The sequence below is a fragment of the Pogoniulus pusillus genome, chromosome 27, assembly GCF_015220805.1.
Source record: "Pogoniulus pusillus isolate bPogPus1 chromosome 27, bPogPus1.pri, whole genome shotgun sequence".
NCBI classification, from domain to species: domain Eukaryota; kingdom Metazoa; phylum Chordata; class Aves; order Piciformes; family Lybiidae; genus Pogoniulus; species Pogoniulus pusillus.
This window is the reverse complement of record NC_087290.1, coordinates 9299578-9323253: the sequence shown is the minus strand read 5'-3', so window position 1 is coordinate 9323253 and position 23676 is coordinate 9299578. Positions and strand designations below refer to the sequence as shown.

The window sequence follows — 23676 nt, the reverse complement described above, 5'->3', positions numbered from 1 at the left end:
ACAGGTTTGCCTAGATCAGGTTGCACAGAAATTCATCCAGTTGGGCTTAGAATCTCTCCAGAGAAAGAGACTCCACAGCCTGGAGACTCCACAGCCTGCCCAGATTGTTGAAGTGCTCTGGCACCCTCAGAGTAGAGTTTTGTCCTCATGTGCCAATGCCAAGGCAGGTTCCCATCCTGAGCAGACCAACTGGGGCTGTCCACCCTGCCACATGCTTTCTGCAGCCTCTCCAACAAGGCAAGTAAACGTTCCCAAGGGAAATGAGGGATGAAGAAACAGGTACCTCATTAAGCAGGAAGGAACAGCATACTTTGTTGATGTGTTCTGGTGGTAACTGACCCCGAGTTCAGCTCATTTAGCTTTTAACCAGAGCACAATTTACCCCAAAGGGAGGAAGCCAGGGGGGAGCATGGTTTATTCACCTCAGGTGCTGAAGAGTCCATGACTGGGACCTCTCCTGCAGTGCAGCTGGAGGGGGTTGCTGAGTCACTTGGGCACTTGCATGGGCATTCAGAAATCTGTTTCATAGAATCTTTCAGGTTGGAAAAGATCATTGAGTCCAAGCATTAACCCAGCACTGCCAGGTCACCACTGAACTGTGTCCTTCAGCACCATATCTACGTGGGTTTTTAATCCCTCTAGGGATGGGAATCCTACCCCTGCCCTAGGCAGCTTGTTCCAGGGCTTAACAACCCTTTTGGGGAAGAAATGTTTCCTAATACCCAACCTAAACCTCTCTTGACACAACCTGAGGACGTTTCCTCTCATTCTACCACTTGTTAGTTGTGAGAAGAGACCAAACCTGGCTCCAAACTCCTTTCAGGTAGTTGTAGAGAGAGAGGTCTCCCCTTAGCCTACTTTTCTCCAGACTGAACAACTCAGTATTTCCAGCCTAATTCACAGCTGTGCATACTGAGCAAGCAAAAGGTCTGCTGGCAAGGTAGATTTGCAGCCCCCAGCACAGAGTCCCCTTGCCAGGGCAGCTCTGCAGCCCCCTGGGGCTTTGGCTGTGCCAGGTCTTTGAGATGCTTTCACTCAGCCGAACTGAGATGGCTGTGAGTGGCATTGCAGATTTGGGGTGGGCTAGGACCCTGTGGGGTGCTGGTGAGGAGAGAGGAGTCCTTCTCTCTGACTCACCCCACGTGTAGGATGTGTTCTGCTTCCCCTGGGAATCACCAGGCGATTGCTCCTTCCAGTGGGGATGGAGCTGCACTGTCTCTGTCGGGCAAGAAGTGATAAAGCAAAGAGCTGAGGTCTTGCAGAAAGGGAGGTTGTCAGCTGGATTTTCCTTCGGAGATGGCAGGGACTGTGATTTCTGACCAAAGTCCAGCAAGGATTAGCTCACAGTTTGGGATGTTTGGGGATTTGGGTAAGAGCTTTATCCCACCCTTCCCATCTTCAAAGAGTTTTGTGACCATTAGGTAATTTGCTAATCCTTCTGATTTTTGCTGTCACTTTTGCTTTTCTCCTTTCCATCCAGCTTTCCAGGAAATCCCCAGAGCAGCTCTTGTGTCTGTGGTCATGGTTTGGCATCTGGCTGAAGCCAAAGCAGATGATGTGACCCCACTCCTTCAAGCCTGGCTGTGTCTCGGAGCTGTTGCTGGGAGAGCTGGGCTGGAGCACAGCTGCTGCTCTAAGCTGCTGCTTCCTTACTGGGATCCTACCTTTTTCTTTAAGGGAAAAGAAAACTCCCAGATGTCTCATGCCTGTGAGGGCCTCACAGGGGTTAATGAGCTGGAGGCAAGTGTTGCTCCCAGGGTTGTGCCCTTGCCCTGGGATCCAGGGTTCTGTGCCCACTGAGCAACTGGGACTGGAGCGAGGGGGTCGCTACTGCCCCTTCTCAGGCTCTTGAGCACGTCATGAGGCTCCCAAGGGTTGTGGTGAGGGGCTGAGAGCCCCCTTGGAATGACATAAATATTTGCAGTGGTATCCCAGGGACACTCCTGCTCTCCTCCAACAGCAATAACAGCCTGGGCTGGGGTTTGCTTCCCATGGGATCCGTCCCGGTGCAGCTGAGGCACAGGCTCCATAGGAGACTTGCTGGGCTGGGAAAATCTCTGTGTGCTGTCCTACATCTGGGACAGAAATAATCAGATGATCTACTTCTGATTTAACCCAGCGCTGAGGGGTACAAGCAACAGTGAGCAGTTCTGTGTTTGAGGCTCAGGGGAGACATTTTTGCCCCCTGCAAACCCCTGAAAGGAGGTTTGAGTGAGGTGAGAATTGGTCTCTTCTCCCAAGGAACAAGTGATAGGACAAGAGGAATGGCTGCAGGATGCACCAGGGGAGGTTTAGGTCGGATATGAGGAATAAGTTCTTCCCTGCCAGAGTGGTCAGGGATTGGAACTGGCTAACCAGGGCAGTGGTGGAGTGGCCATCCCTGGAGGTGTTCAGAGTACTCACAGACATGGCACTTTGGGACATGGCTTTATGGTTGTGGGGTGTTGGGTTTGATAGTTGGGCTTGATGATCTTAGAGGTATTTTCCAACCTTTATGGTTCTATGCATTTAGCAGGAAAAGCAGCTGCTGAGCTCTGACCTCCTGTTCCCAGCAGGATGCTCCCTGGGAAACATCAGCTTCTGGTGAGTGGCTTGGGCAGGGTCTGGCTGAGGAGCCAAGGCAGGGAGCTGGGATGTACTGTGGACACATACAAGCTCCATGCACCCATCATGGGGGTCTACAAGGAGAGCCACAGGATCAGAGGAGGCCATCACAAATGATCAGAGGGCTGGAACACCTCTGCTGTGGAGAAAAGCCAGGAGGACAGGACAAGGGGTGACAGTTTTAAACTAAAAGTGGGGTGATTTTAAATAGACCTAAGGGAGGAGTTTTTTCACACTGAGGATGGTGCTTGAAGGGCAGCAAGGCTGGTGAGGGGCCTGGAACACAGCCCTGTGAGGAGAGGCTGGGGGAGCTGGGGGTGTGCAGCCTGCAGCAGAGGAGGCTCAGGGTAGACCTTATTGCTCTCTACAACTACCTACAACAACCTGAGGTTGTAGCCAGGTGGGGTTGGCCTCTTCTGCCAGGCACCCAGTGACAGAACAAGAAGACACAGCCTCAAGCTGCACCAGGGCAGGTTCAGGCTGGGCGTTAGGAAGAAATTTCCCCCCAGTTTAGGAGGGACATTGAGATGCTTGAGTGTGTCCAGAGAAGGGCAACGAGGCTGGGGAGAGGCCTTGAGCACAGCCCTAAAAGGAGAGGCTGAGGGAGCTGGGATTGGTTAGCCTGGAGAAGAGGAGGCTCAGGGGTGACCTTATTGCTGTCTACAACTACCTGAGGGGTGGTTGTGGCCAGGAGGAGGTTGCTCTCTTCTCTCAGGTGGCCAGCACCAGAACGAGAGGACACAGCCTCAGGCTGTGCCAGGGGAGATTTAGGCTGGAGGTGAGGAGAAAGTTCTTCACTGAGAGAGTCATTGGACACTGGAATGGGCTGCCCGGGGAGGTGGTGGAGTCGCCGTCCCTGGAGCTGTTCAAGGCAGGACTGGACGTGGCACTTGGTGCCATGGTCTGGCCTTGAGCTCTGTGGTAAAGGGTTGGACTTGATGATCTGTGAGGTCTCTTCCAACCTTGGTGATACTGTGAAATTCTTCTTGAAAGAGTGATTGGCATTGGAATGGGCTACCTGGGGAGGTGGTGGAGCCCCCATCCCTGGAGGTGTTGAAGAGGAGGCTGGCTGAGGCACTCAGTGCCATGGTTTATTTTATTAGAAGATGTTAAGTGGTGGGTTGGACTCAATGATCCAACCTGGTTAATGCTTTGTGATTCTGTGGCACTGGCACAGGTTGCCCAGGTAGGTGGGGGATGACCCATCCCTCCAAACATTTTGGGTCAGGTTAGTTGAGGCTCTGTGCAACCTGCTCTGGTTGAAGAGGTCCCTGGTAAGTGCTGAGGGTGTGGACTAGATGACTTTTAAAAGTCCCTTCCAACTCAAACCGTTCTGTGATTCTATGATCATTCTGCAGCATGCATCTTCATCCTGCATCACCTCGACCAGGGTCTAAGAGCCCCTCAGGCACGCAGAGGAGCTCCCCTGGAGACACGGTGCTTGCTGGACAGTGACAATGAGTGATGGGAAGTGGCTGAACCCCAGCGGTGATCTGCTGCCCAGGGGCTCCACGTCCCTCAAGGCTCTGAAATCCATCCTTCAATCCTGCCTGTCTGTGTGGGAGGGAGGAAGGAGAGTGCCACCACCCAGCCAGCACATTGACTTCAGCAGCCCTCCGAGCCCTCTGCCCATCTGCAGTCCAGTCAGAGCAGCACCTTGGCTGTTTTGGTGTCTCTGCTGCCCTGCAGCAGCTGTAATGATTATCTCACCAGGGTTGTTTGCTGAGATGTTTCCAAGGTAATGAGTGCCTCTTCTGGGCTTTTTCAGCCGCTTGCTTTGTGTCGTGATCGCTCCCTGTGTCTGTCAGACGGATGCAGGTGCATTTGTCGTTAAGAGGATGATCCAATTGACCCTTCCAGGGACCACCACTGGCATCTAAATGGTCTTCCCATTAGTCACTTCATTTATGACACTGCAATGGGTCCAATTTGTTTGGCTGAGGATCTTCCTGTGCATGTCAGGAGCACATGTTGGAGCGGTCGACACACAAAAACCTCCTTCACAGTCATAGTTCTGCTCTGCACATCTCACCTGAGGATGGAGTTGGTGGCATTGGGCACTGCAGCATGAGGCAGTGCAGCTAAAGGCTGCAAAGCAAGCTGCAGGTTCTCTGCCACTCCCTCCCTCCTTTTGTCTGCTTCTGCTCTGTCCTCTGCTGTGGAAGCTGAGCTGTGTACCCCCCAGTGGCTCTCATAAAAGATTTCGATATTCATTTCCCTCCCCCCCTTTATCTTACACATTCCCCTTGGGGCTATCTATCACCTTGAGTTTTATTGCCTTCTTTAATTGCTTCTCTGAAGTCCAAGTGTAATATTACTCCAGGATCCCATTGAATCACTTCCTGAGCTGCCATTCTTCTTGTACTTCTGGCTCTCTTGATAAACCCTGCTGTACATTGCCTTTCATTTTGGTGTGTCAAGACTGAATCAAGTGCATCTCACTTTGGCTTTTGAGCAGTGCCCATAGAGGTATCTGAGCTGCAAGCAATGGTTTCCACTTCTTTTCTTTGTTTCTACAGCTTTCCTCTTTCAGTGTTCTGCTACTGCTGCAGCTTTGCCAGCTCCTTTGTGCTCGTTCGCAGCAGGGTTTAATTGTTGAGGTCCTTGGCACCCTCTGATTGTCCTAGGTGACCACTCAGCATACTGTGCCAGGATGCCTGGAGCTGTCTTCATGTCATAGATGTCCTCACCTATGGATTTCCCAGGTTTGGGAGTGGCTTTGTGGTGTCAAGCCAGTGGAGAGCTACACTGGCCTGGCTGCTTTTTGTTAAGGGTTGAACAGGAGCAAATCTCTTAGTGAGGGTAGAACTAACTCTGCTGGTGCTCAGTGCCTTGCTGGTCATCTTAGAGAGGTCAGTGTCCTCTCCCATCTCTGCAAGCAGCATGTGATGGCAAGATCTGTGCCTGTGTGGTTTGGACTGTCTTGGGGAGAGGGTTTGCACCATTGGTGCCTGGAAGCAGAGAGTCTGGAGTGAACCATGGATTTAAGGCACATGCCACACTCAGAGGCTATTTGGTTAGTCTGATCAAAGCCAGCTGGTCCTGTTTGACCAAGGAGTTTAATGAGACCTTCTGGAGACCAGCTGCAATGAGCATGGCAAGGGGCAATGAGTCAGGCTGTTACCCTCAGCTAGAGAGCTTGGTTATCCCTGTGGGCACCTCCTGTCCAGAAGTCCCCAGATTGAGACCACTTATGGTTTGCACTAGTTGCCAACTTTCTGCCTCGTTGAGTTTTATGCTACTGTCAATGAGAACTCCACAAAATGTTCATTCTGCCATGCTTGCTGCCAGACTTGATGCTGTCTGCCCTGGCATGGAGTACTTGCCATCTGCTAAGGGACAGCATCAGCCACTGCTCCTGCCAGTGTGCCAGGCTTCTCCAGCAAAGTGATGAAGACCAGAAGTGCTGCTTAAGCTATGTGCCCTGAGCTCAAGGCCAGTGGCTTATCATGACCACAACCCTCATTAAGTCTTATGCAAAAGCATTTTCAGTTTGGGGGCACGTGGTGGCATAGCTGGGGCTGTCATTCCTGGTTGGCACACCTGGCCTGATGGCTGCAGGTCTAGGCACGGGGTTTGAAGTGACACTGGATGGTTTGCTTGCTGGGTTTGGGTTTTACCAGCCACTGGGATGAGTTTTCTGCTCAGGAACATAGATAAGAAGTGGTTCCTCTTCTCAGCTCTTGCAAGATCTCCAAAATGGTCCTGGCTGCACCAAGGGGTTGCTGATGGATGGGAAGCTTCTATCAGAGTTTATTGATGGATAGAAGACTGGGCCTTCTCCTCCTCAAAAAAAAACCACCCAAACCCTATCTTTTTCTTTGCCTCTTCACTACTTTAGACAGCTGCTTTTACCTCTGTCCTTCTTTAAGAGGGAACATTGGATGGTAAAGCAAACCAGAAGGAAGGGAGCAGGGTTTCTAGTGTGGACAGCATTCCTTATCCAAAGAGCATCTGGAGCTGTTTGTTTGGTTTGTATTGGTTTTGTGTCTGTGCCTGGAACACAAAACCTATAAGGAGAGGCTGAGGAGCTGGGGTTGTTTAGCCTGGAGAAGAGGAGGCTCAGGGGGGGGACCTCATTGCTGTCTGCAGCTACCTGAAGGGAGGTTGCAGCCAGGTGGGGTTGGTCTCTTCTCCCAGACAGCCAGCAATAGAACAAGGGAATAGAGTCTCAAGTTGTGCTGGAGGAAGTATAGGCTGGATGTTAGGAGGAAGTTCTTGCCAGAGAGAGTGATTGGCATTGGAATGGGCTGCCTGGGGAGGTGGTGGAGTTGATGTCCCTGGAGGTGTCCAAGAAAAGCCTGGATGAGGCACTTAGTGCCATGGTCCAGTTGATTGGATAGGGCTGGGTGCTGGGTTGGACTGCATGATCTTGGAGGTCTCTTCCAACCTGGTGGATTCTATTTTTGTGTACCTTTTAGCACACTCTCAGTAGAAATTCCCACAAACCTCTGCCTAGTATTTGGGATGGTTTAGTAGAACACCCCTGCATTGGAAGAGTTGGAATAAGACAAAGGGCCTTGTTTGATGCTGGGCTTCAACTCTCTGTAAGCCCTGTGGAGTTCCTCTGGACCCACAGTGGTCATTGTAAAACAGGGCAGAAAAGAGAGATTTGTCCAAGGTGGAGATGATCCTCTCCCAGCAGAGAGCCTCCAAGGAAGGGAGTTGGCCATACAGAATGATTTGACAGCTCTGCAAGGCTCATGCAAGGAACATAAGCCAAATCCCTCACCCCACAGACCAAGCTCCATCACCATGGGTCCTTCCGCGGTGAGAAACAAGCAGCTGGTTTGTTTTTGTTGTCTCCTCACCCCCCCTGCTGCTACATGGATGTCTGGAGAGGGCACGGAAGCAGAGCTTGGGAAGGACTCGCTGCTAGGGCTGTGCTGACAGAGGGGTCAACCCCAAATCTGAGTTTCCCATGCCAGAAAAAAGGCCTTTTCCTGTAAGAAACCGAATGCCTCTTCTCATAGAAGAGACCTGCATCCTCTTCCAGGACCACTTGCTCTTTTCTTGGCTGGTTCATCATGTGAATTAGTTCTTGGGCAGGTCCTTCCCTTACCAAAGCCACCGGAGTGTCTCTGCTCAGCCCTTAAACGTGAGCAGGGGGAGGTTTGGGTGCAGGGGCACCCTATGGCTGCATACCTGGGGAACTCGGGAATGATCAAGTGGAGCAGCTCAGTTGCAGTGAGCCCTGCAGGAGCAACCCTGTAGGTAGGAGCAACCACCAAGCGCCCTGTGATGGAACCATCTCACAGCAGCCCGAGCACTCACTGCCAGCTGGCTGTGGGAATGCCTTGGTGGATTAAAAAGCTTTCCTACCTCTCCAGCTCCTGATCTCACAGGGGGAGGACAAATTGCTGGAGAAACTTCCATTTGGGCTTGAAAAAGAGAGCTTGGCGGTGGCTTGCTGGGGCTGGCTGCAGCGCAGATGTCTGCATGCAACAATAGGCTGCAGTTTAGCCCCATGCTTTGAAAGCAAGGGGGAGGGGGGGAAGAGAAGAAAGAAAAGGGGAAAAAAAAGAAAACCAGAAAGCCATTAGATGACTTCAGCTCCTCGTGACTACATCAAAAGGGAAGGCATCGTAAATTCGGTTTCTATTAAACCCCGGCGCCGGGGAGCAGGATGCCAGTGGCTGAGGAAAGCCCTTCTGGGGCCTCAGGAGTGGCTGGGCTGTGGGGTTTGGGTGGGCAGAGCTTTCTCCTGGCTGCTGCATTGCCCAGGGTTGGGGGGTGGTTGGGGGTGGTGGAGCTGCTCTTGCACTGATTCCCTGCCTGAGAGGCGTCCCTCTGCCTTCAGGTGTCGATTCCTTGTAGGGGTTTGCAGGTCATAGAATCGTTTTGGCTGGAAAAGATCTCTAAGATTGTCAAGCAGAACCATCGACCTAACACCAGCAGGGCCATTAAGCCATGTCCCAAAGTGCCATGTCTACGTGGCATCACCTCCAGGGATGGTGATTCCACCACCTCCCTGGGCAGCCTGTCCCCATGTCTGACCACCCTTTCAGGAAAGGAACTTCTCCTGGTATCCAACCCAAGCCCCCCCTGGTGCAACTTGAGGCCATTTCCTCTTGGTCTATCCCTTGATGCTATGCAGAAGAAACCAATGCTCACTTCACTATAACCTCCTTTCAGGGCATTGTAGAGAGTGAGAAGGTCTCCCCTCACCCTCCTCTTCTCCACAGTTCCCTCAGCCACTCCTTGTAAGACTACTTCTCTTGTGGCCCCTCAGTTGTGTCCCATGTTAGGGCTGTCCTGGCATGTGAAACTTTGCACATGAGGCCATTTGATGGTGCTGAGATGACATTTCCTCTTCGTTTTGTTGTCATCCTTTCCAGTCCCCAAAGCCTATCCCTACACAGCCATGGGTTACTGGGGATCTGCTCTCCAGTGCTGGTTGCTGAGCTGTAATAACTGATCTGACACATCAAAGCCCTTGAGGGTGACCTCTCCTAGGGCTTCTTGGGACGTCTCTCACTATTTCAGGTAGTCTACAACTACCTGAAGGGAGGTTGTAGCCAGGTGGGGGTTGGCCTCTTCTCCCAGGCAACCAGCAACAGAACAAGGGAATAGAGTCTCAAGTTGTGCTGGAGGAAGTATAGGCTGGATGTTAGGAGGAAGTTCTTTCCAGAGAGAGTGATTGACATTGGAATGGGCTGCCCAGGGAGGTGGTGGAGTTGATATCCCTGGAGGTGTGCAAGAAAAGCCTGGATGAGGCACTTAGTGCCATGGTCTAGTTGATTGGATAGGGCTGGGTGCTAGGTTGGACTGGATGAGCTTGGAGGTCTCTTCCAACCTGATTGATTCTATGATTCTATTTTATCTTATACTGTGCAATAACTCTTTACCACAGTGCACACAGGGTTCTTTCAACTGTTTCATAGGGGGTCTTTTCCCTTAATATTCCAAACTGTTATCCTGTGGTCCTAGCTAATCACTCATGACAAGTCAAGGAGGAGGGTTTGGAAGGAACTCAACCATTTTCTGTATTCTCTGGGTGTGAAATAGGTCATGGTTTTAATGGTCACCATTCAGTGAACAGCTTAGCTGAGGGCTCTCCATTTCCACACCACATACTGCATTTGCAGGGAACGATGGCCCCAGGGTGAGCAACAACCTCCCTGGGCAGTGTCTGCCCCAGCTTGTGCATGGACAGAGCTTTTTGTGCCTTAGAGCAGCAGCTGCGAATCCTGCAGCACCTGGAAGGAGGTGCTGCAAGTCTGCAAAGCTGTTTACAAGAAACAGAAAAGGGGGGAGGCAGGAATATTACTTTTCAATCAAGTAAAACTCGTTAACCAGGACAGCAAATATGGGACTTCTGGCATGTTCAGTTTGCAGGACAGCACCATTTAAGGGTTTTTTTCCCTGCCCAGAGCATGATTGCAAGTGACAGAAATGTGGGGCTGTGTAATAACACAGAGACAAAACCTGTTGCATCCTTCCTCCCCCCCCACTCCCTCCCCACCCCGGGGACAATGGCTAATTGTTCTAATTTGAGTCAATTCCCTGCTGTGCTGCAGCAGGAAATTCTCTGCCAGGGCTCTTTAATCATCTTCCTTGGCCTATTTTACCCCAGGTTTGGCCCTGGTGCAAGCCCCTCAGGGCCTCTGCACACCACCAGGGATTCTGCTGGAGGGAGGAGAGGATGATTCATTTCTTAATGAAAACAAATTAACTTGCAACAACGTCTTCATCACAAGGCTCTCAGCTGCTCGTGTCCTCCTCTGAGCTTCTGGAGCAGCCCTGAAACTGGGTTTGTGGAGACAAATGTTACCTCCTTGCATGGCCCAGGAGTTGTTGCCACACAGTGATGCAAGGAGGGCAGGCAGTGAGGCTGTGGTTGTTTCATCCCCAGGAGAAAAACATGGCCCTGCTCATCCCATGTTTGCTTTCCCATGGTGTCACCTCTCTGCTTCCAATTACTCCAAGGAACATGTCCAGGGATTGCTCATCTGTGGTCAGAGATGGTGCTCAGATCAGCTCGGACCTCACCAACTGGGTCTGGTAGAGGCTGAATGGTTTCTGCCCTGTGCTGCAGGTGAGGCCATCAGTGAGGTAAAACCAGGTTCTCCTGTGGAAGGCAAGGTGGGTTTAGCAGGAGACAGAGGGGGTGAGCTTGCCTTCTAGCCTCTGACGGCTCTCCTTTGTCCCTGCAGTTTAACTGATTCCTATTTCAAGTGCTATTGCTCCATCCCTTCATCCAGAGCTCTGCTTCTGGGGCTGGAGCCAGGGTCAGAGCCTGGTGGTCTGCAGCGTGTGTCATGGGGACAGGCAGGGCTTGGCTCCTGCTGCTCCCTCTCGGTTTCCAGTTGAAGAAGAGCCTGTTGGCACAGGGCTGGCCGTGGATTGCAGATGGGGCATGTGCCATGAATCCCTCTTCCAGCTGAAATCTGTTAAGGGATTAAAACCTCATCAATCTCCAGGCTCCTCCCAGCAGCCCTGTCCTTCTCCCGAGGCAGGCAAAGAGGAGGAACAACAAGAGACAAAGGGGCCCCTTGCCAGGGTCTCTTCTCTCCCCTCATGCCTGCTCCACCCTGTGCTCAGCATCACATCTGATGGGCAGGAACTCTGCTGGGTCTCTGCCAGGTTCAAGAGGACACAGTTAAGACACTGCCCCAAGCACTGCTTCTCAGCTTATGCTTGCACCACCTGGGCTTGCTCTTTGTGAACTCTGTCAGTCTTGCTGACCTTTGTGCTTCTCCTCCAAGCTTTCCAGCTGACCAAGCGAGATGAAGGAGAAGGGCAGTGTGCAGTGCAGCTTTCCCCTCCTTGCAGAGTGGCTTTGCCCCATTTGGGTGCTGCTCAAAGCAGATTTGCAGCATGCTTTGCACAGGTTTCTGTCCCTGCTGATGTAGGATCTGCACAGGTGTGTGCAAGACCATGATACCAAGAGCTTTAACAGACTCAGAGGTGTTTCTAGCTGTGTAGTGGACAGATCTGTAGGGAGCTCAGCTGTGGGCTCATCACCATCATCTTACCAAGGTTTTATCATCTGACCTCTGAGCACAGTGCTAAGAGAAAGGGCACATCCCAGCTCTACAGCACAGGCTGGGAAAGCTGAACTCCCTGTGTGGTCACAGAATCAGTCAGAGTTGGAAGGGACCACAAGGATCATCTAGTTCCACCCCCCTGCCATGGGCAGGGACACTTCACACTAGGTCAGGCTGTCTAGAGCCTCATCCAGCCTGGCTTTAAACACCTCCAGGGATGAGGCTTCCACCACCTCCCTGGGCAACCCATTCCAGGGTGTCCCCACTCTCATGATGTAGAACTCCTTCCTAACATCCAGCCTGAATCTCCCCATTTCCAGCTTTGTTCCATTCCCCCCAGTCCTATCACTACCACACAGCCTGAAAAGTCCCTCCCCAGCTTTCTTGTAAGCCCCCTTAAGATACTGAAAGGCCACAATAAGGTCACCTCAGAGCCTTCTCTGTCCTGTCTCTCCATCCCTGAGATACTCTGCAGTTCTCCCCCCAGAAGCTGGAAAGCAGAGTAAGAAATGCACTGTGCCATGCATGTGCACTGTGACTGACTGATGCTGGGAGGGACCAGATCTTCCCTGGTGTCACTGCTGATGCCTTTGCTGGAGCTTCACTCCTGAGTGTTTCAGGAATGCTTGCTGCTGTGGCTTGGTGCTGGTGGGGAGGCAGTGTGCTCAGTGAAAATGTCAGCTCTCCTTGTCCTCCTTTTGATTGGTAACTGGAGACAGAACAAGGGGGAATGGCCTCAAGCTGAGGCTGGGGAGGTTTAGGTTGGACATTAGGAAGAAGTTTTTTCATGGAGAGAGTGGTCAGGGACTGGAATGAGCTGCCCAGGGAGGTGGTGGAGTCACCCACCCTGGATGTGTTTAAAGGTCGTTTGGATATGGTTTAAGGTGAATCTCTGTGAGTAGGGTTCTTGGTTGGACTTGGTGATCCTGAGAGGCTTTTCCAACCTGGATGTTTCTGTGATCCTGTGTTTCTTGTCCCTTCTGTGGGAAGGACAAGTTGTGTTTGCCAAAACCCAGTGCTGTGGCTTTCAGTTTCTGCATGCTGAGGTGAGTCTGCCACGCCACTCATGTGCCCTCTGACCACAATAAAACCCCAGCCTTGTATTGATCATACCTAAGTGATGTGATAGACTGGTGCAGGTGGGGCACAAAGACCTTTGCTTTTGAGGAATGACTGGCAGCAGCAAGGGAGGACAGCAGCAGCACCTGCCTGTTCCATGGCATTTGTGTCTTCTCTTATATCGTGCCCAAGGATGCTGATGGTACAGAGCAGAGAGGAATGTGCAGATGACATCAAATTGGGTGGGAGTGTTGATCTGCTCAAAGGTAGGAAGTCTCTGCAGAGAGGTCTGGGCAGGCTGGATCAAGGAGCCAAGGTTAACTGCATGAGGTTTTACAAAGCAAACTGCCAGGTCTTGCACTTGGGTCACACCAACCCCATGAAAGCTACAGACCTGAGGCAGAGTGGCTGGAAACTGCCCATCAGAAAAGGCCCTGGAGGTACTGAACTCCAGCCAGTGTGTGCCCAGATGGCCAAGAAAGCCAGTGGCATCCTAGCTTGTGTCAGGAATTGTGTGGCCTGAAGGACCAGGGAAGGGTTTGTGACCCTCTGCTCAGTGCTGGTGAGGTCATACCTCAAATGCTGGATTCAGTTTTGAGCCCTCACCCTAAGGAGGATATTGAGGTCCTGGAGTGTGTCCAGAGAAGGGCAACAAAGCTACTGAAGGGTCTGGAGCACAAGCCTTGGGAGCAGTGGCTGAAGGATCTGGGCTTGTTTAATCTGGAGGAGACTGAGGGGAGACCTCATTGCTCTCTCCAGCTCCCTGAATGGGGGTTGAAGTGAGCATTGCTTTCTTCTCCACAGAGTCAAGTGATAGACGAAGGAGAAATGGCCTCAAGTTGTGCCAGGGGAGGTTTAGAGCTCTGTGGTAAAGGGTTGGACTTGATGATCTGTGAGGTCTCTTCCAACCCTGATGATACTGTGATAGATTGGAGATTTGCAGAATTTTCTTTCTTGAAGAACAGTTGAGGCACAGGAAGAGGCTGTCCAGGTTGATGGTGGAACAACCATCCCTGGAAGTGTTCATAACCATGTAGACCTGGCACTCTGGGACACAGTTTAGTGGCCATGGTGGTGTTAGATTGGGATGTGGTTTAGTGGCCATGGTGGTGTTAGGTTGAGGGTTGGGCATGATCATCTCGAAGGTCTTTTCCAACCCAAATGATTCTGTGCTGGGGAGCAGGAGTGTTGCCCTGCATCAGAGGGAGAGCCAGCACCAGGCTGTGATGCTGGCAGGGCATTGGGAAGCCCACGGGAGCAGCGCTTGGCATCCTGCCCAGCTCCTGGCTGCCCTGCAGGCAGTGCTCTCGCTGCTCCCCGGGCAGCAAGCTTAGAACGTGGCCAGCAGGAGTGAGCTGGGCTGCATTTTGAGCTGACTCAGTTTTCAAACCAGCTCTTGGGCTTCATCCCACCAGGGTGTGCGTCAGCTTCAATTACTTCCTGCTAGACTTGGATCATAAACAGTGACAAAGCCTTTGTTGGGCTCACAGGATGAGCTCTGCCTTTGGCACTACATCAGCTAAATCTCTTCTCATCACACATGTCCTGTGCAACCCAGGGCAGCTCTTCTATACTGAGACTGATGCTCTGGAGGCCTTATTGCTCTCTAAAGCTCCCCAAAAGGAGGTTGGAGCAAGGTAGGGGCTGGTTTGTTCTCCCCAATGCCGAGTGGTGGATCAGGAGGAAATGGCCTGAAGTTGTGACAGGGGAGGTTTAGGTTGGGTAGTAGAAGAAACATCTTCACTGAAAGGGTTTTCAAACACTGGAACAGGCTCTCCAGGGAGGTGGTCTGCAACTACCTGAAGGGACATTGTGGAGAGGCTGCTGCTGGGCTCTTCTCACAGGTAACTGGAGACAGAACAAGGGGGAATGGCCCCAAGCTGAGGCTGGGGAGGTTTAGATTGGACATTAGGAAAAGGTTTTTCACAGAGAGAGTGGTCAGGGACTGGAATGAGCTGCCCAGGGAGGTGGTGGAGTCACCCACCCTGTGTGTGTTTAAAGGTCGTTTGGATGTGGTGCTTAGGGATATGCTTGAAGGTGAACCTTTGTGAGTAGGGTTCCAGGTTGGCCTTGGTGATCCTGAGAGGCTTTTCCAACCTGGATATTTCTGTGGTGCAGTCACCATCCTTGGGGGTGTTCAAAACACATGTAGACGTGGGCAGCTCAGGGCATGGTTTAGTGAGGGTGGTGGTGTGTGGTTGACAGTTGTGCTTGATGAACTTAGAGTTCTTTCTCAACCTTGATGAGCCTGTGAGTCTATCCCCTGATTTCTGCCCCCTGCAGCAATGCCCTTTCTCTCCTGGGCTTGTGGGTTTGTTGTTTGGGTTTTTTTTCCTACCTTGGGAAAACTGCTGTAATCATTTCCCTGCACACCCAGAGGTGATTTGTCAACATCCCTTCTGCTCCTTGGTGGAATCAATATTTATAACATCTTTATAAGGCCAGTCCTGCTCTGCTGCCTTGGAGGAGAGCTGGGAGAATACATTGCATAAATTAGATGGCACAGAACACTCAGCTCACAGCTCTGCCAGGGCACAAAGGGAAGATGTGAAGGCAGCAGTAACTGCCTGTCCAGGCAGAGAAGATGCAGCATCTTCCTTAGTTCATCACCCAGCTCATCCCAGCACCCAGCAAAGCCCTGAGCAATCAGCCTGAACAAAGAGCAGCAGTGAGCTGAGCCCAGGCTGATTTTCAGGGCTTCTTAATTGGTTTCTGCACCTTCTCTGGAGCGTTCCATGATGCAGCAACAGAACAAACCCAGGCCACACACTGCCACAGCTTGATTTTCATCTTTCTTAAAGCATCACTATTAATCTTCAGGTCAGGTTGATCTCTGCTTGTGACCTTTCAGAGAGCAAGCCAGGCAGGGCACATTATTGGATGTCTTGTCATGCCTTAGTGTCTAAAGGTCTGGAAATGAAACAGGATTGAAGAGCCCAGAGACTGCTATTTCTAAGTTGGTTTTCAGGAACCAAAACTTCCAGAACCAAATTCCTAGAAACTTTCAAAGCTGGAGGTTTTTTTCCAAGCCCCTCTGCTTCTGGGTGGAAATTTTCATCAGAATTGAGCAGACTCCACCACTTGAAAGTGTTTTTTGGGTTGTTTTTTTCCCCCTAACAAATGAGGTTTTTGAGAGTTTGTGATGAGTGCTGCTCCCAAGATCTCCATCAGGTCACAAAGCCTCTTACTACCCTGTAAAGCAGTTCTGATGGTAATAGATGGGTAGCTTGGCTTATTTAATCAACCTCAGTGCTGAAAGCTGTTGTCTAGAGTTAGATGATCATGGTGCTGCTGCTGCATAAGCTGCAAAGAGGTGGCCCCACCATTTGTGTCCCCTAAACCTCAACACAACAGCCAAAAAGGGATCTCATCATCCTGATCCAGTCAGAACTTGTGCACCTCTGCCTTCATTCTCCAGCAGCAGCAGTGCCCACAGGTATGCAGGACAGGGTAGCCTTGGTGAAATGACTCATCCTGGAAACATCTTAGCCATCAGTGGGGTTTGTTTGTCCTCCTTCCTATGCATTTTTAGCATGGCACCTTGTGACTTGTCAAGCAGGGAGCTGCTCTGGGGTCTGAGCATGCCCTGGGTATGGTGGCAATGCTGCAAGCCTCTTAGCTGGTGTCTCACTTTCGTCTTTGCAGGAAGGAGACTCCCTGGGGGCCATGGAGAAGCTTTGCCGGCAGCTCACCTACCACCTCAGCCCCCACTCGCAGTGGAGACGCCAGGGCATCATGAAGAGGAAGCCACAGTCCTGGTGAGTCAGCTTGCAGAAGCCACCTGCTCACTGTCCCCTCCCTGGTCCATTCATGCTTGGTGCCAGCCACAGGCTCAGGGGAACAGGAAGGGGTTTTCCATGCTGCTTCTGGCCACGGTGTGCAGGGCAGGAGCTGCCTCTTGCTCATCTGCATCCACAGCAGTAACAAATCCATTACCAGGAAGGAAAGTGCTTAAAACCATTAGGTAGGCTGCTGGGGAGCTGGGAGGACAAGATCTTCTCAGCTTGCCCCAACCTCCAGCACCCTTGGCTGTCTCCAGCCCCACCAGTGTTTCCCCCCTGCATGGTTGTGTTATCAGGTTGTTTCTTGCTCCCCCAGAGCTGTTTTCATACTTTTCCATTTTCCTTTCCCTGTTGTGTACCTCAATTGCAGAGCAGCACAGTAGTGCCTAGGCAGGGGGATCAGGCTGGAAAACCTGAACCATTCCTTCTCCAAACACCCCCCATGCTGAGCACTGGAGACCAGGAGGCAAACTGCTTTGAGACATCCTAACTAGCTGGTAATTAATGTGCAGGCACATGGCACCACACATGCCACCACATGCAGCACATTTGCATGCAGGGAACTGTTTGGATGAAAATAAGGAGTAAATAGTAAATCTGGAGGCAAAATATGGAGTGAGTGACTGAAAATATGTGGCTGGATGACCCTGGTTCCTGGGTCTTCACCTGGGTCCTCAGCAAAGTCTCCTGGCTGCAACAGCCTGGATCCATGGAGCTGAAAAGCCCATGGGTGAGGCTCATGGGAATGAGGCCCCCCTGTTTTTCATGGTGTTATGCTTTGTGTGTATACATTTGGGTTTAAGGAAGTGGGAAATGCAAAAGAAGCTGTAATAAGGAAGTGAGAAATACAAGAGAAGCTGCAATCTGGCAGAGCCAGGATCAGTACCCAAGTGCTGGCTCATGGTCCCAAGAGAGTTTTGGTCCATGTTGTAGTGATTTGTAGGCACAGTGGAGATTAATCCAGTGGGGAAAAAAAAAAACACCTTAATCTGAAAAGAGAAGAGGAAGAGGAAAGTAAAACAGGTGTAGAAGGAAAACAGACACAATGATAGAATGGTATGGGTTGGAAGGGACCTCCAAAGGGCATCCAGTCCAGCCCACTCTGCTAGATCAGGTTGCCCAGAGCCCTGTGGAGCCTGACCTTGAATATCTCCAGGGATGGGGCCACAAGTACCTTCCTGGGCAACCTGTTCCAGAGTTCCACCACCTTTATGGTAAAGAACTTGTTCCTAATGTCCAATCTAAATCTGCTCTTCTCTAGTCTGAAAGACACAAGGCAGTGAAGGGAGTCATGGCCAGACAGGGCTAGGACCAGGTCTCTTGGAGATCTGGCTCAGTATCCTTGCACCAGGCTGTCCACAGAGACTGAGCAGTGGAGGAGCAGCTGGGTGTGATGGCAGTGCTCACTGCTCTCCTGCGTGTGGAGGGATTTGAAGGTGCTTTGAGCTCACATATACCTTCCTGAGTAGGAAATGCACAGCCTTTGCCAGCCCATCAGGACATTATTAAAGCTGCTCTGATGTTGCAGTGGGGAGCTCTTTGCAGCCCCAAAGGCAAGAAACTCTTGAAAATGAACCAAAAAAACCTCCACCTTCAAGCAGTGCTTTGTGCCACTCTGTCTTTAGTTGTCAACCCCTCTGCTTGATTATCCACTCAGAGAGGCTGTGCAAGCACACCCATGTGCCAGAGAGCCGCAAGGCTCCACCTCACAGCCCGCTGCAGTGTTTGCCTTTCTTCCCTGGGAGAGCTGGGACATAGCTGAGGTTTTTCACAGTGTTAATAGCAGGGGTGAGGCTTCGGTCATAAACAAGCCCTGACCACACAGCAGCGACCCCAGGGCTGTGAATGTGCTGGCTGCTGGCTCTGCCCCATCAGGAGTTTGTAGGATGGGATTTGCCAGGGCTGCTGCAGAGGAGGTGATGGTTTTCCATCTCCCTCATCTCCTCCTGCCTGCAGCACCAACCTTGTGATGTCCAGCAGGCCAAGAGTGCTTCCTTAAGCCCTTTCTTTTTCTTTGTTCTCTTTCTTTACATGTTATTTATTTCTGGTTGGTGAAGAAGTTTTATGACTCTCCTGCAAGGCAGCTCTGGGGTTAGCAAAGGACAGTTTGGAGTCCTCTCCTGTAGGCTCCAGGAAGATCTAATGATGAGACCTACAGAGAAGCTGGGGAGGGACTTTTTAGAAGGGGTTGTAGCGGTAGGATGAGGGGCAAGGACCTTGAGAGGACAGATTAGACTGGAGATGAGGAAGAAATTCTTTACAGTGAGGGTGGTGAGGCACTGGAACAGGTTGCCCAGGGAGGCTGTGGATGCCCCTGGATGCGTTCATAGCCAGGTTGGACGGGGCCCTGAGCAACCTGATCTAGTGGAAGGTGTCCCTGAATAGGCAGAGGGATTGGAACTAGATGATCTCTAAGGTGCCTTCCAACCCAACCCATTCTATGATTGCATGACAAGAAGCTTCTCACAATCCCAAACTCTGCCTGGAGGATCCTGCCCTGGGAAGCAGCCGCTCTGGAAACTTGGCCTCTTGTCTCCTGCATGGTGATTCTAGATCTTGTAGCAGATGTTTCAGCTTTGTCCCTGGTTCCCTGGTGATAATCAGGGATTGCAGCACAAGGTGGGGGCAGGGGAACCCATGGTGAGGACCTCCCAATCCAGAGACACAGAATTACTTAAAAATACTCTGTTAATTAGAACTGTGTCTTTGGGATGCTTTGTGCTCCTGGGACCTGTTTGCCAGAGACAGGCTCGTTAGCACACTGGCTTTTAATGAGGAGAACCACACACAGTGCCCTGTGTGCCAGAGCTTCGTTAGAGAGCATCACTTCTCCAGGCTCACGGTGCACCTAATACAGTCCCCTGTCCCCTGCAGCTGGGTTAGACACGTTGGAAGGCTTTGGGAAGAAACTGGAGTTCAAGTAGCCCTGCAGCCAGGGGTGGTGGGGGAGTGCTTTTGCAGGAGATGGATGTGGCAGTGCAGTGCTGATCCCTCTCTCTGGTGAAAACGTTTCCAGAGGTGTGGCATCAAGTGGGTCTCACCCTAGTGGGATCGTTCTCTCGTTTTGCTGAGGGGTGGTGAAGGTGTGGTGGCCTCTGGATGTCATTGCTTTGCCTCCTTAGATGCCCACAATCACATTTTCAGTGGGGTAGCATCCTTTCTTCTCTAACTGCCTGCTGGCATTTCCGTTGTGTACTCGGGGATGTAGCCACAAAGAGTGAGGTAGATCAGTCCCTCCTGTACCAGCCCATCCTGCACCCCCTGGTATTTCCACCCAGGTCTCGCTGGCATGACAAGCATGAACCCCAATTATTTTCCTTTCACAGCCAATGATCTTATTTCTCTCATTACAATATTCCAGTTAGCCTCAAAGCAGCACAAACCTCACATGTGGATACAGCTTGGCCAAGAAAAGGCATTTAGCCTCACCAGAAATGTGGCAAAACAATCACAAGAGCAAATGGCTTTCCCTCATTCCACAGCTGCTGCGTTTGTCCCGGGTGATGGTTGGGAGCAGAGCAGCCAGAGCAGGAGCATGGGGACAGAGGACTGGCAAAAGTGGAGATGATTTCTTCAGTCGGTTGTGCTTCAGCCAGGCACCCTGCTGTGTAGGCACAGAGGGAGGCTGGAGCTTTCTGCTTCCATCTCACCCCAGGCATCACAGCCAGAGTGCGCCTGGAAAGAGCCAAAATGAGGCAGAAGCTCTCGGTACTGGCTGCCCTGTGCTGCCTGGCACTGGAGCACCCAAACCTGTGTCAGATGACCTTGGTTCTTTTACATGTTAGAAATCTGTCTGCCTCTCACTCACTGTCTCCCTCTCTGTGCCTCCCTCTGAATCCCATAAAGCTATATTAAACTTCCAGGAGCAAAAGCACTGTTTTGCCTGGAAGAACAGCCAATAGCAGGAGGATGAAACTCAGCCTGCTAGAGTAATTTGTACATCTCTGGCTCTGCCTAGGCACACAATTGCAGTCCAGTGTTTAACCAGCAAGTGTTGAATTAGATGCTGGAATCTCCCTGCTCCTCCTGCTGCCAAGCGCTTGCCTTCAGCATCACAAAAGCAGAACTGGCAATCAAAGTGTCCATAACTACTTTGCAGCATGGGCTTGTGCTCTTTGTGGGCAGGGAGTTTGGCAGGGTCTGTCTCATCCCTGGAGAGCCATAGCCAAGATATAACCTTTGTTTGCTGCCCATGTTGCTGCTGTGCCCAGGAGTGCCAGCGATGAGTCAGGGATGGACCACGGAGGGGATAGCGAGGTGAGCAGTGGGAGCTGCTTGAAGGAACATTGATTATTCCTGTCATAACTCCATGTTTTCCATCAGGTAAAACCCTTTTTCAAATAGAGGAAGTCTGTCAGACTTGCCCAAGGTAATGAAGGTCTGGAGAAGAAGTCCTATGAGGACTGGCTGAGGAAGCTGGGGCTGTTCACTCTGGAGAAGAGGAGGCTGAGGAGAGAACTTCTCACTCTCTACAGCTCCCTGAAACCAGGTTGTACTGAACTGGGTGTTGGTCTCTTCTGCCAAGAAACGAGAAACAGGATGAGAGGAAATGGCCTGAGTTTGTGCCAGGAAGGTTTAGGTTGGATATTAGGAGAAATTTCTTTACTGCAAGAGTGGTCAGGGATTGGAGCAGGCTGCCCCAGGGAGGTGGTGGAGTCCTCATGTTTGCAAAATGATAGAATTGTTTTAGTTGGAAAAGATCTCTGAGATCATCAGGTCCAACCCAACACCACCATAACCACTGAACCATGCCCCCAAAAGCCACATCTACAGGTTTTTTGAGCACCTCCTGCGTGGAAACTCCATCACCTGCCTGGGCAGCCTGTTCCAATACTTAGCTGTAGGCAGCCAGGTACAGAGGCCTGTCAAAACAGAAGAGTGTTTGGATTTAGTGGTGGAGTTAAGCAGCCTTATTTTGTTGGTAGGAATGATCTTTTAACATCCCACTCCTCATTTCATCAAGGGCACAAAACATTTCTGTCCTGGAGGAATGCTGATTTTTTTTTCCCCTACTTGCTTGCAGTGCCTGCTTGCATTTCTTTACAAAGCCCTTGTAAAGGAAAAAACCCTCCAAAACCCCAAACAAAAACCACCCAGGGCAGGGGGAAGCCCAGTGCATGAATAATGTGCCCTCACTTTTGAAAGCAGAATCAATGTGGATGAAAATCCTCCTCTGCTGCCGACAGCTTGTGGGCGAGTGACAGGAGAAGTTGTAGCTCCTGCAACAAACAGCCTCTTCAGAGCATCCAACACAAACCTACTGCTGGTGGGAGGAGGCTGGAGCAAGAATTCTGCAGGCTGCTGGTTAGAATCCCATCTCTGTGGATGTGTGTGCACAGCTGGCAGGCTGGCAGCCGGAGGAGAGCAGAGAATTTGTGAGCTGGAGACCTCTGGGACCCGTGAGTGGGTGATGTCTGCTGTCTGGGTCAATGGGACTTTATTCTGCCTTGTGTTACGTGGCTGTCCACGAGCAGCAAAGTGCCTTCCAGCACATGGGGCAAAGACACCAGTTTGATGGCTGCTTGGCCTTTGTCACCAGGCTACTTGTTGGACACACAGGAGGGAGTCCCCAATGAGCAGGTCCCACAGAGCTGTTTGGTCTGAAGGGGTGTCCCTGCCTGAGTGCTGCTGACTGGAGATGGTGAGGGTTAGCCATAGGGTTAACCACAGTAATCCTCTCCTAGTAGAAAGATGACTTAATGTGACCTGGCGTGACAGAGAAGTCAGAAGTGAGCTAAGATTTGGGTGAGAGAATGGAAAACAAGGAGCAAGACAAAAAAAGGAGACTTCTTCCTTGGCTGCTGTCAGAGATGTGCTGAATGATTTTGCAGCTTCGGGTTGTGTCCAGTCTGTCCCAGCACTGCTGCAGGGCTGCCAAGCTGCTGTGGTCTGTGGTGCCAAGCCCAGTGAGCAACAGCTGGCTCGTGGTGTGGGCAGCATCCTGCTATTCACATTTTGTCTTTTTCCTTGGCCTTTCTTCTAAGGTGCTGGTTTAGGGCTGACAAAACACTGCTCAGCACATCTAGGCTTGGGCAGTCTGTCTGTCTGCTCTGTGTAGCTGAAGGCTAATTGCTGGTGAGGTGGGGTGAGCTGTCATTCTGCTGCTGGAGAGGTTATCCCTTAGAGCCAGGCTGGGGCTCCTTCCTGCATGCCAGCCCTGTCACACCTTGCTCAGTCAGGAGGAGCTGGTGTTAGCAAAGACCTACTCATTTTAAGCTGTAAATAATGCATGGATATTGAAATGCCAGCTGGGGGCACACTGCAGGGCAAGCTGTCACCTTGGAAGGGGCTTAAGGCTTTCCACTGACTCGCTCTGTAAAATGAGCCTTCAACCTGTTTGTTGCCCTCTGCAAGTCATCTGGGTTGCTTCAAACAACCCAAACCAGGGAGCACCTTTGCTTTCCCACCATTGATGAATATTGACCCTGACAAAGGCTCGAATTGCCTTTCTGTGTCCTCATCGAGCAAATGAACTGACAGCCAGAAGGGCCAGAAAACATCCTGGAGCAGGGAAGCAAAATCCAGGGCTGGCATGAGGTGATTGCAGCAGCAGCAAACATCCAAATGGCTTTTCTGAGCTTGCTCATACTCTGCAAGCTGTGCCACAGGTTTGAAAGCTTCAGGCAAAGGCACTACCTGTGATTTAAACCCTCTATTTCAAGCCACCCTCTACCTCCTCTCTCCCTCCCTTCCTGCAGCTGCACTAAGGAATAACCCAGTGGTTTTCCTCTCCATGGAGGGAACCTGCCTCCTTGGTTTTCAGTGCTTGTGGGCCCATAAAGGTGTTTTCTAGTCTCATGCCTGATTAGAAGAGGCCTTTGGCTGTGAAAAGTGTGATCTCCTTAATTTATTTTTTTTAATAACTGCTCCTCCACTTCCTCTGCTCCTGGGGGGAGTGGAAATTAGATTTGCTTTTGACACATGGCAGAGATTATTTACATCCATCCTCACCACTTGGACTGTGGAGCAGGGAGTCAGCCAGTAGAAATTGTTATTGAATGAGGGAATCAGCTGGTGAAACAATGAATCCCCCCACACACGTGCTTCCTCCTTGCCTTGGAAGCCCTCCAAACACCCTGTGATGATTTCTCTTGTCTAAACCAGCCACTGCTTTAGTCCTTTCTTCAGCTGGTGAGGGGCACTTTGGTTCTTTGCCCAGGACCAGGCTACTCTACTGCCACCAAGCAAGCAAAGCATCACTCGCCCACGCAGCAGTGCCCATCTCATTACCAGCCAGCCTC

At 51.3% G+C, this 23676-nt stretch overlaps 1 protein-coding gene across 3 annotated transcripts in view; it reads left to right on the top strand.

Moving 5' to 3' along the window:
- LRRC75A (leucine rich repeat containing 75A) overlaps nt 1–23676 on the top strand; it is a 106803-nt gene that overhangs the window by 64598 nt on the left and 18529 nt on the right. For all 3 annotated transcript variants that reach the window (XM_064165983.1, XM_064165981.1, XM_064165982.1), the window contains one exon: nt 16299–16411. In XM_064165983.1, the coding sequence (XP_064022053.1) occupies nt 16299–16411 (113 nt within the window). The remainder of the gene's footprint in view (nt 1–16298; nt 16412–23676) is intronic.